Raw genomic sequence first — 13,415 nt, forward strand, 5'->3', positions numbered from 1 at the left:
TTCAATTGATTTGCAATTTTGCATCAAGTTGATGATTTTTATTTTTATATAGGTATGATATCAAAGTGACTGTGGGAATTGGTATTTTTCATTTAACATCTTGTAGACTAAAGGAAAAATGAAAGTATAAAAATTACCAAGAATCATGATGATCATTCGTTTTACATCAACACTTTACGATGACACATCAACAACTATTTTTGGTTTATAAAAACTTATGTTAATTTTATCATAGCACATCATTTTAAAATATAATCCATATAAATTTCATTTTTTCATATATTTCTTTTTATCAAATCATAATCAATTTTTTACATACAATATTTATACATTTGTTTTTTTTTAAATTTTATTTTCTTCAAAAGAATTTCACCGGCTCCACATTGTATATAATAAACTACATTTTGAAATTAGCATTAAATTAAAAAAAAAACCACTGTAAACATAAAGAAAAGGAAAAAAAAAAAATTTCTTTTTTTAAAATGCCTTACAGTCAAGCAACCATTATTAAATAAAAAAAAATAAAAAAAATAATAAAAAAATTCTCACACGTGTGTGGTTTCATCCAGGCTCAATTGAAAAATCAACTTGGCCAATATCATGGTGTATCAAGACGACAGGACTAAAAGAAAAAATAAGTATAAAAAAAAAAAAATTTCTACCGCCCGTGAAGTAATACAGGGGCTTCCTGTTTGTTAAGTAATTATAATTTTTTTTCAATTTAATTCAATAGATAATTGCATAAGAATTAAAACAAGACGAAATTAATTTTAAATTACTTTTTATTTATATTTTTTAGCATTTATTTTTATCTTGAAAAATTATAGGTACTTTAGGTATTTTTTAATTATAAATTACACTTGTGTTTTTTATTATAAAAAGGGGACGAAATTGTATCACCGACGTGGCTCGTTAACCCACAAATTGAACCGTCAACGATGATTATTTTTAAACTGTTTTAGGTATAATATATTCACGTGTATACCAAGCAATATTTTATTTATTATATTTTATTTTTAAAATATATAATTTTTCATTTTTTAATATTAATTTATTATTATATATTTAGATGATTAAATTAATTCAATCGTCAATAATCCAGCTCGTAAAAATACCTACAAATATAAAATTTATTTTCATTTTATCTTGTATTATTTATGTGACTGGTAATTTTTTTTTTATAATCAAATAATTTTATTTTACATTATTAGTATTTATATTATACATTTGTTTTTTTTTTTAGAAATACAGCTAAATGGTTTTTTTTACTGTCAAATAAATAAGATGTGATTTCGTAGATCTACAGGTCAGGGTCATTTTTTAAATTTTTTTTTTAAATTTATTTATTTATTTTGTAGATAAATAAATGCATAAATTTTTTTTAACAATTGTATATTTTGCTTTTGTAATTTCATGAGAAAATATTTTAATTTTTAGCCCTTTAAGTTGATTTAATTAATTTTTTTATTTAAAAAAAATTCAACTCACAATTGGGCTTTTAAAAAAAAATATAATTGTCATTTCCTATTTATTATTGAAATTTATACAAGTTTATTTTTATAATAAATAAATTTTTTTTTTTTTATTTTTTGGTTTTTTAATTTATAAAAATTTATTTCCGGTTGTTTTGATATTAAATTGTAATAAATATCTCGATGTATATTGTGGTTAACTGACGAGATGAATTTTTTTTTTTTTTTTTCTATTTGTTTATTTATTTTATTGGTTTTTCTGTATGTAGATAGCTCCGATGGTTTTGTAAAATGAGAATATCATTTGGTTTTTCGTTTTTAAAATACAGAAATATAACATGTTTGTGGAAAAATTGTAAAACTTGATAGAATTTGTAGTTTAAAAGTAACATAATGCGTTTTGTATATTTATATTTATTGAGTGCTTGAAAAAGTTACAATTGCATGAGTTAAATAAAATAATAATATATGTCGTTTGTACGTGCCTCGACTCAACACATTATCACAATAAATTTATAACTTTTCGAAAAGCACGATCAACTTAAAATATAAAAAAAAAAAATTATAAAAACAATCACTGTCAATTTTATTTTTTTGCTTTCAAATAGAAATAGACAAATTTTATTTACCCACAATTTAAAAAAAAATATTATAAATTTATTTTAATTTAAAATCTATTTATCAATTAAAATTTAAATTCCTAAAAAATATATTTTATTTATTTTTTATTATTTAAATAATATATAACAAAATAAAATTAATTGTAAAAAAAAAACTATTAAATTAAGTATTGTATTGTAAATAATAATTTTAAAAAAAAATTAATTTAAATTAATTTTAATTTGATTAATTGATTAATTAAATTTAGGAAAATAAAAAAATATTTATTGACGAATTTTTGGAAATAAACGTAGTATTTTTTATAAATAAATTAATTCAATAACTATTGTCCAACAAATTTTATAAAAAAAAAAATAAGTAACTTGTTTTTATTATTATTTTATTTTTTTTATTTTATAGTGAGTTTATAATTCGTGTCATCACACGACAAGTTAAAGAAGATAAGAGATACCGGAGGAAGAAATAAATTGTCCGATAGCCCCCGGGTTGCTCTCATGTGTTGAATAAAAAATAAATAAAAAAAATAAATATAGAATGAAAATAAGATTGTCCAAGAGTGTCTAACATTTCTCATCTATAATATCCATTTATTTATTTTCATATTTCTATTAAATCTAAAGGGAAAAAAAAAATATAGATTAAAAAAAAAACGACTACTATCAACCCAAAAAAAGAAAAAGGAAAAACAAATATTACCTTTGATGATGAAATTTAAATAAAAAAAAAATAAAGAAATGATTTTTTAAATATTATTTTATTGAATCATTGATAATAATATCAGCAACAAGGTCAAAGTTATTTCGCCTTTCTTCATTATTTCGAAAAAAAATTCAAGGAATTTGTAATAGGAAAAACACTAGATAATTATTTACAAATAAAAAATTAGTTTAATAATTACATTTTAATATTAAAAAATATTTCTAGGGTTAAAATTATAAAAATATTTCAAAGGTGTTTAAAAGATAATTATCCAGAATGTAAAATTTGAAAACATAAAAATTAAAATTGTGTATTTTTCCCAGCAATTTAAATAACATCTAATAAAAATTAATAATGACTGAAATAAATAAATAACACATGAGAAATTCAATAAAAATGCTTTGTCATTTTGCTGAGAATTAAAATATAACAAAATATTTTAAATTCTTCTATGAGATTAGATTAAATATCAAAAAAAAACTACAAACATTTTTTACAATTAAATTGAATAAAATCAATCAATTTATCCAAACAAATAAATGTAAAAATAAAATATTGAAAAAATAATTTTTTATTTAAATAAAACTTTCTAGATTTCCATGATGTTGTTAAAAAAAATTTGTATATTATTATTTATTTAAATAAGAGGATTAAAAGTTATGTTATTTTTACAAAATTTATATATTACAAAATGATTTATTTATTATTTCGAATTGAGGTAATACAAAAATGAATTTTTAAGGTCATATGACAAGTGCATTGTCCAATGAATCATTCAAAATATCAACTATATTCATTCAATGAAGATGTTAAGTTGCTTATAAATTTTCAACATCTAGGAAGTAAATAGCCATCAAGGTAAGACAGGCGCCTCTAGATGTCTGCTTTTTTTTTTTTACATTTATAAATAGCTACCCCATGTACAAGTTGACAACTCTTGTCCAAATGAGTCCAAGAATTTAAATTGAACAAATAAATTTTTATACTTTCAATGTGATCAGTTGAATCGTAAAATAAAATAGCAAAATAAAAAAAATTAATACGTTTTTTGCATAGAAATAGCCTACTTTTAATATAAAATAATTTTTTTTTTTTTTTTACTATATTATTTGTATATTATTGAATAAAACCGCCTGCTGGTTGTTAAATAAAAAAATATTTATAATAAACGTTTCTATGAAAAATGGCAAATGTAAAATTAACGATTTACAAAATAAAAAATTGCAGAGTCAATGTTCGTCACGATATCCTCAATGAAATGATAAAAAAAAAAAAATAAAAAAGAAACTCGTTGAGTCACTTGATAAATAAAAGTATGATTAATATTTTTTAAAATATTTGTAAGATTTATTTTAGTAAATGAATAAGATTTTTTAAAATAGTTAATTAATTTTTATTTGATTGATTTCAATATATTTTCTTGAATTAAACTGGTTGATATTTTTTGTAGAAAAAAAAACTAAGTGTCTTTGGTTTTTTTTTTTTTTTAAATGCTTCACGTAAATTGTGGATTATTGATCCATTTTTATTGAAAATTTATTTATCAAGCTATCACACCCATAAAAATCTTGGAAAAAAAATTTACCCCATTATAATTTGACGCATAAATAATTAATTTTTTTTTTCTCTTCAATCAATAATTGAATTCCCTGAAATTTTAAATTAAGAAAAAAAAATGTTTTTTCAATATTGTAAATAAAGGTAGAAATTCTTGTGATAATTATTCGAAAGTTTGATATGATTAATTTCGATGAATTAATATATCATGACAAATTACTTGAAAAAAAAAAAAAACCATACAATTTTGTTCCCAGTGAATTGATTATTATTACAAAAATTTTTTTCGTCGATAAATAATGTTAATGACAATGATGTTTATGAATTTTTTGGACCTTGAAAATGATTAATGACTAATGAATTAACAAATTATATTTAACATTAAGATTTAATAATAAAAAATTCCATTTAAAAAACAAAACGAGCTGTAATTAATTTGTTTTTTTCTTTTGTTAATTGTTTCATGTGGTTGTTTAATTTTTAGTTAATTATAATTTTTAATTAGAGGGTGGTAAGGTTGTCATCCCAATTGAGATACACCACAATAATTTTATCGTGTTAATTTTGATTAAACAATAAAGGGAGGAGTACTGATGATGATAAAAAAAAAAAAACGACTAAAATGAATCTTTAAAATTTGATGGAGCCTTTAAATTTAATTTTTTTTTAAGTTTTATTAATTCTTGTGGCTTGCCTCGAGTCTATCTTTTGCCTGTTTTACTTTTGCTTGAATTTTATCAAGTGGCGGGAGCACCAGCAACGTTATTATATAGACGCCAAACTACACATGCCCGCAAACAGTCTACACGCGACAGTCACACCAGTCGTACCATCAAAAATCCTCGACAAAAAAATATCAAAAAATCACAATAAATATCATAAAAGTTCACATAATAATTATACTAGCCAATAAAAAAATTTACATCAATATTTAAATATACAAAAATGTAAAAATTAAAAAAACAATTTTATATAATTTTAATGTCGTTATGTGTTTACGGGTGTTTAAAAAAAATAAAAATTCCCGCGCTCTTATTGTGAAATTTTTTTTTCAAAAAAAAAAAATATCAGTGAATTAATTAAACTTAAAAAAAAAAATATTTATATAATTTATTTTAAAATTTTGGCAACGTGTTAGTGATTTTATTAAAAAAAAAAAAAAAAAAAGTTAAACTTAAAAAAAAAAACGACACGATGAAGATTGTCGTTGTGTTGCGGACGAGTGATCATACAAGCGATATTTTATGCCTCGAAAAATATAATTTTATTTAAAGTCAATATTAAATATATAATAAAAATAAAAATCTAAAGTGTGTGATCGGCGGCGCGGGATTCCCGCTGATAAATGCCGCCGATGGTTAAAAAAATAAATAAAAAAAAAGTTAAAAAGACAAATTAAATAAATAATAGACGAATTTAAATTGTCATTGAATTTTGTACTGTTATCTTGGCTATGGGCGAGGATTCATTAATATTACCGATAAATAATCATGTTAATAATTGCAATAATACACTGACAGTTAATAAAAAAAAATTAAATAACATAACAAATATATTATTAATAATAAAACGTAAATTTAAATTATTTAATTTAGTGATATTTATTATAATAATAAGTGTACTTATATTTGGCCTAATTTTACCAAAATTATATGTTAAAAAAATAATGCAGCATAAAGTTAATTCAAGTTTTAGTGATAGTGTACTTGAGGATTTTACTGAAGGCTATTCACATCAAGTTCTTGATGAGTATCATGATCTTGATGATCTTGATAATATCAAAAAAAGTATTGTTCAAGCTCTTGGTCTTAAAATGATACCTGATCCTTCCAAGGTACATTTTTTCTTTCACATTTAATTACTTATTATATAAAATTCATATTAATAAGCTTATTTTTTTTTTTTTTTTTATAAATTGTTTTTTTCTACAATGTTCAACAATGTCTATTGCAAAATTATTACAAAATAATAACATGATAACCTCTTGTTATGAAAAATAAATAAATAAACTTTTAAATAATAAAAATTTGCAAATCGAGATATTTTTTTTTTAATCTTAAAAACTTTATAATTATGTAATTTATAATTTTAGCTAGTTTGCAAGATTTTTTTTGTTGTATTAAATTAATTAAAATTCATAAATATATTTTTATTTTTTTTTTAAATGCAGGCTGTCGAGTGTAATATATATCTGAAGATTTTTAAAATCACGATGTTGATATATATCTGTTGACGAGCAACAGGTGTTCCCCTTCGAATAAAACTAATCTCTGAATGAAAAAAAAAAATAATAATAATAAACAAAAATTGGTAGCAATATTAGTATAGAAAAAAAATATCAGTCGATATATAATATATCTTATTGAATCTGGTGTCGGACAGATAACGAAGGGACAGACGGTAAGATGAAAAAAAATAAAAAATAACACTAAGAATGTCGCTGGGAAATTTTAAACTAAACGTGCGTTGGTCTCTTGAAAAAAATAAGAAAAAAAATTGATATTATAATCCAATATGTGTGGGAGATTTTGAGGGGTCTGATTAGTAATTTGATACTTGAAAAATATAAAATAAATAAACTAAATAAATTTAAATAATTTTTTTTTAATAAAATTTTTAATTTTTTATATATTGATTTATATTTTTATCAGTATTTTTTTTTAATTTAATCATTTTTAATTGTTTCTTATATGAATTTTTTTCAAGAGTGTCTGAGATTATATAAAGATTTTTAAAAAAAATTAAATTCAAGAGGGTGCAGGTTTACATCTTGTTGAAAAATTTAAAAAAAAATGAAATTTCGAGTACAAAGTGATGCCGAAAAAATTCATTCAAGTTTGTCAAGAAGTGGTCTGAGTTTCATCTTGACTTGAGTGAGTTTAAACAAAACTGACGGTATGCTAAATTGTTCAAAGATAAATGGGGGGTAAATATAAAAAATAGATTAAAAGCCAAAAAAAAAGTGCAAAAAAACAAAAATTACGTAAAAAAATAATTATCGCGAATGAGGTAAATGGAGCTTTTATTATTTTGTAAAAAAATTTTTAAGAAACATTTTATTAAAGCTTGATGTCTTACTATCTATTTTCATTAATTTATTTATTTTTTTAAAGCATGAACAACAAGGTAATGGTGCTCACATGGGACCACCATGAACGTTTCACCTTTACGACTTTTGCGGGCTCATTACTTATCCTCAAAGAGATCCAACCCAACTCATTAAAATCCATATGATTATATCATTTTTAAAAAATTCTAATGATAAATTCAATACAACATTTTAATGATTAAAAATTTTTTCATTATTTAATTATATTATTATAAATAAAATTTTTATAAAATAAGCTGATTATATAAATTTTTTTTTAAAAATAAATATTCAAGATTTGGGTTGTGATGATAACGTCAATTATGAAGGGGATTATTTTTTATCGTAATATACTTTAAGAGCTGTCTTGAAGATGGAAAAAAAAAATGAATAAAAATATTGGGAATTTAATTAAGAGGGCTAAGTTCGAGCAGCAGAGTGACAAATGAAAAAATAAAAATAAAAATAATCATTTTTAAATAATTAAAATATGTTAGAGGAGAATTTTATTTTTGCGAATATTGTGGGTCAACGTCTTTGTATCAACAACGTCTTTTACATCATTCATCATGATGATTATTATATTTTTTTTTATTTCAATTTTCGAATAGTAATTCCACTCGACTTGTATTCTTTTACTTCACTGTTTTGTCATTAGCAGTCATTAGGTATTTTTTTTTTTGCTGCTTCTTTAAATGTCCTGTCAATTTTTATTTGAAATAAAATTTTCTTTATTAATAGGTTTGTGTTGTATGGGTGATTTTTTTTTCTTAAATGGATTTTTTTGTTTTACAGGCAAACGTGAGCCAGACAGAGTATGAAAGAGCTCACGGCGAGTACCTGAGACGACTGCAAATGTCGAGGGCATTTGGTGACAAAAAAAAAAGAAAACTTCACACATTTATTGCCACAGGTATATACACAATATCATTTGAATAGAAAAAATTATTAACAATTATTAAACACTTATTTAATTAAATTTTATTAAAGAAAATTAAAAAAGTTCTTTGAAATATTTTTTTTTAACTTTTATATTTGAAAAAGTGTCTAGTTTAATTTTTTTTATTAACAAATTTATATTTGCTAGCTAAAATATTAATATATTTAATTGAAAATAATACTTTCTAATTGTTTTTAATTTTAATAATAACGGGTTTCATTTCTTTGATGTATTATAAAAAATTTGAATTATTTTTAATTCAATATTTTTATCAAGGATGTTAAAAGCATCATGGTTTTTTTTTAATTAATTAATTTTACGTCAAGAAAATAGAGGAAATAAAAAAATAATATTATTAATACATAAAATAAATGTAAGATGTAATTTGCACAATCATTCTTGTCCTTGTTAACGAGCCATTATTGAGTCATAATCGGGGGGATTACCGATATTTAAAATCTGACGTTAATTTTAAAAATAAAACAACATTGAAATTACATTAAAATTATTTATATAAAAAAGAAAGAATAACAAGTAAAAAAAATATATTTAAATTATGTTTAAAAATGAATATAAATGACATTTTTAAAGTTTCATTTTCATATAAATGATTGTGTAAAAAATATATTCAAAATAAATATTCTAAAATTCAAAATGTAATTTAATTTTTAATTTAATTCAAATATTTTTCAAATACAATTTAAATATAATTTAAATTTTCTTTTCAACACACTTTATATTTACTCAAAATATAATTTAAATAAATATTTTTTTTTGTCTTTGAATTAACTATAACTCCATCATTATTTTGACTTTTACATTGTCAATGAAATTAATTATTTTAATCAGTAAAAATACACAAGTATTGTATTATTTTTTAACACGTTCGAAGAATACTTGACAGCCAAATTGTTAAAGAAAAAAAAAATGAATAATTAATGTTATTCAAATAGAATAACAAAATTTAAAACTAGTGATATAAATTTCTTCTTTTTTTTTTGTTTGACATTTGGGGTAAATACTTCCTAGCATAGAATGAGTGAAGGAGTATGTGTACCTTCTCCTCGTTCTATGCTAGGAAGTATTTTGTCCCAACGTCATTCATAATGCTATTGAGTTATTTTTATTTGTTGTGATTATTGAACCAATTCACACAAAGTTTTGTAATTTTGAATAAACCAAGAAGAAGATGAAACTTTTCTTATGACGGGTTTCGAACCTCATCGCACGCAGTTAATGACCTAGATCACTTAGCCCGCTCAGCCACAAACTCAGTTCATATCATACAGACAAATTTCTATCAATATAAATTATTTCTTCAATAATATTAATTATACTTTATTATATAAAATTAAAAAATAAAAAAAACAAAAAACTCATAATTCTTCATGAATATATATTTTATAATTAGAAAAAATACACAAGTATCGTATTATTTTTCAACGAATTTCAAATTAGTTTTATAATTTATTTTTGGTTTTGCAAAGAACAGGTACTTCCAGCATAGAACGAGTGATAACGTACCTCTCCTATTTATGGGAAGTATTTGAACTCCTCATTTCGAAAGTGATCAATTAATCTGACAAATTAGGTAAATAGATTCAACCAGAAAAAACGTGTTTTTACGAAGGGTTTTGAACCCCAAATCAGAGAAGAGACGGTCAGAATTCTTAGCCCGCTCAGCCACAAGCTCAGTTCACATCACACTGGCAAATTTCCATAAATATAAATTATTTATTCAATAATATTAATTGTATTTTATCATAAACTTAAAAAATAAAAAACAAAAAACTCATAATTCTTCATGAAAATATATTTTAATTAAAAAAAAAAAAAACATATATTTATTTTTTTGGCAATTGTGGAGGTGTATAATTACATCCTGCTAAATTAACACTGTCTGGACCAAATAAAATAAAATAAAATTATACTAATACAGGGAAAAAAAAAAAATAAAAATATGTTGGGGTCATGAGTCGAGGGCGAGTTTCCGGTCCACGTTTTCTTTAATAATATAACTAACGATGTCTCACGACCTCATTTAGTCGCAACAATTTTCCGGCTTATCAGTAATACACAGCAATCTCTCCAATTTTTTAAAAAACTCTCATCAACGACATTTTTTTTATCCACATTTTTTAGTCTCAACTTTGTCGCGATAGTGTCATTCTCAAGACTCTTGAATTTATAAACCATAAAAAAAAAAAAAAAAAACTCAACAACCAGAGAACAAAAAAAATATATAATAATGATAATATGAAGTGAAGATTAATTGCTACTTGTCAATATATAATTTTATACATGACATATACATTGTAGAACACGTCGATAGCCTCGATAGTATTTTTAAAATTATTTTTCAATATTATACTTAAAACTTTATCAATCAAAAATTTATAAAAATAGACATTTAAATGAAAAATTGTGAAAAATATAAATTTATATACATGATGAAATTAAAGTGGGTCTTTGCCATCAGACACAGTCGTACTTGAGACTAGACATTTTTTATTTTATTTTATTTACATTATTATTATTTATTTATTTAATTATTACGTCCCTCTCTTTTTCTCTTATATTCATTTGCAATTAGCCAGTGTATGTTCTCAAAAATAAAATAATAATTCTCTTTGTTTTTAAATAGAAAATACCGAGTGACAAATTTAACATGAAAAAATATAAAAAAACCTACTCATAACTTAGGTCAAAGAAACTATAAAAATTTAAAAAAAAAAAACAATAAAACTAGAATAAATGTATGTAGAAATTAGTTGTTTATATTTTGATAAATTTATCGAGTTTTTTAGGTACTTCCGGTTGTTAAAATTACACCGACAATCAAACAGAATCATTTAAAAAATAAATTTTTTTTCTATTTAACTACATGGTTGTTTAAAAATCGTAAAAAAAAATAGTAAAAAAGAATTGATGTATGATTAAAAAATAATGATAGTTAAATGTTGCAAAATTTGTATTTTTATAATGATGTTGTGATGATACTTGAGAATTTATTATGAGTGGGCACCGCGGAATTTGGCATATCTATTTTTGATCACATACCAATGTGATAAAATTTCTATAATCAGAACTTGATGATTCCGCGTATTGCTATTTAAGTTTATATATTAAATAAATATATATATATCGTTCTAAAATTATCTGACGATTGCACAAAAAAATGAGGAAAAGAATTAAAATTAAAAATTTATATATAACATCATCCCACTTGTTTCATTCCAAAAGATACGAATCATTCTGCTAAATTTTCATAAATAAAATGAAAAAAATCTCGACGTTTTTTAAATAATCATTGAAATTCCATGCATTTTATTGACCTATACAAATTTATTTATACAATTTAAACATTTTTTCATAATTTAAACATTAATAGTTTTTTATATTATTTAATAAACATAAAAATAAATAAAAATTTACCTTTTTTTTTGTTTCAGATATTAAGAAAAACATAAAACGACAAAAACGTGATATTTTTTATGACACAGATGAAATTCATGAATTATATTTACCACTAAATATAAAAAATGATGATGCAGAAGTTGAACATGCAAATATGCGTTTTTTACTTGATACAAATATAAAAAATAACGATGTAAAAATAATAATAAATAGTATTGAAAATGATAAATTAAATGAAGTGGTAATTGATGAAATATTATCAAATTTTACTGGACCAAGATGGATTGAATTTGACATAACAAGTATCGTTAAATTATGGCATGATAATACAACAATAAATAATGGCCTAGAAATAATAATATCAAATAATAATATAAATAATGAAAATATAATAAATAATGCATATTTAAATGTATTTACTGTTAATGAATATAATATTAATAATAAGCGTAAACGTAGATCACCAGGTGATAAATTTATGTCACATAATCATCGTTCACGTAAAAGTGAATGTCATGGTAATAATAAAAAATGTTGTCGTCATGAAATGACTGTTATATTTAAAGATTTAAAAGGTTTTGAATTTATTGTACAACCAAAGAGTTTTGATGCTGGTTATTGCAAAGGTAGATGTCCACCAAGATATAATCCAGCTCATCATCATGCTGTATTACAAAGTTTAATATGGAAAGATAATCGTGGCAAAGTACCAAGGCCATGTTGTGCACCAAATAAATTAACTGAACTTGAAATATTATTTATTGATGATAATGATTCAACTAAACTTAAAATATCTAGTTGGAAAAATATGAAAGTACTTGAGTGTGCTTGTTCTTAAAATTGTTAAATAAAATTTTATATAAAAAAAAAAATACACAAAAAACTTGAACGAAATTATTTAAAAAAAAAACAATGTTTGATTATTATTATTTAAAATATTTATTTGACTAAATATCAGTGTAAAAAAAATATCCTAATAAATTAAATAAAATAATTGATAATTAAAAATATTGAAAAAAAATAATTAATTGTTAAATACAATATTTATTTATTTATTATAATTTTTTAGACAATTTGTAATAGTTTTAAGATCATTATGTTTATATGTATTATTTTTTAACACGTTTGAAGAATACTTGTCGGCGAAATTGTTATTAAAATTATGGAAAAAAAGGATGATTCTTTATATTAAAATATATAGAGATTAAAAAAGATATATAAATTTAAATTAGTGTTATAATTTTCTTCTGGTTTTTTGCAAAAAGTACCTGACATTTGAGGCAAATATTTCATAGCATAGAACAAGTGAGGGGATATGACCCTCCCCTCGTTTTATGCAACGAAGCATTTGCCTCTAAGTCTCGATTTAAGAATTTTGTTCAAGTCTGTCAGTGCCTTATCTAATTGTTGCCTGTTGAAATTTGCGATGGCCAACTACATTGGGTTACAGTTTCGAACTCACGCTTCTTCAATCAGAGTAAACATAAGATTTAGCCCGCTCAGCCACAAGCTCAGTTGACATCTCAATAACGAATTTTCATCCATATAAATTTTGTTTCAACATAATAAATCCATCATCCGTTAATATTCATTGTATTTTATTATGAATGAAAAAAACATC

General features: G+C 22.2%; 1 protein-coding gene across 1 annotated transcript; it reads left to right on the plus strand.

Moving 5' to 3' along the window:
* The first annotated feature begins 5,533 nt into the window (after positions 1-5,533).
* LOC122856675 (bone morphogenetic protein 5) lies at positions 5,534-12,666 on the plus strand. The gene is made up of 3 exons (XM_044158438.1): positions 5,534-6,183; positions 8,233-8,350; positions 11,830-12,666. The coding sequence occupies exons 1-3, from the start codon at positions 5,803-5,805 to the stop codon at positions 12,630-12,632; spliced, it is 1,302 nt and encodes a 433-aa protein (XP_044014373.1). The 5' UTR covers positions 5,534-5,802; the 3' UTR covers positions 12,633-12,666.
* Positions 12,667-13,415: the final 749 nt, after the last annotated feature.

Source organism: Aphidius gifuensis, linkage group LG5 (genome assembly GCF_014905175.1).
Source record: "Aphidius gifuensis isolate YNYX2018 linkage group LG5, ASM1490517v1, whole genome shotgun sequence".
Classification (NCBI taxonomy): Eukaryota; Metazoa; Arthropoda; class Insecta; order Hymenoptera; family Braconidae; genus Aphidius; species Aphidius gifuensis.

What these genes read in the sequence shown, in the direction of transcription:
- LOC122856675 (XM_044158438.1), top strand. Translation starts at nt 5,803, where the DNA reads ATGGGCGAGGATTCATTAATATTACCGATAAATAATCATGTTAATAAT. An exon ending in TGATACCTGATCCTTCCAAG is followed by an intron (nt 6,184 to 8,232) that starts GTACATTTTTTC and finishes TTTGTTTTACAG; the next exon opens with GCAAACGTGAGCCAGACAGA. An exon ending in TCACACATTTATTGCCACAG is followed by an intron (nt 8,351 to 11,829) that starts GTATATACACAA and finishes TTTTTGTTTCAG; the next exon opens with ATATTAAGAAAAACATAAAA.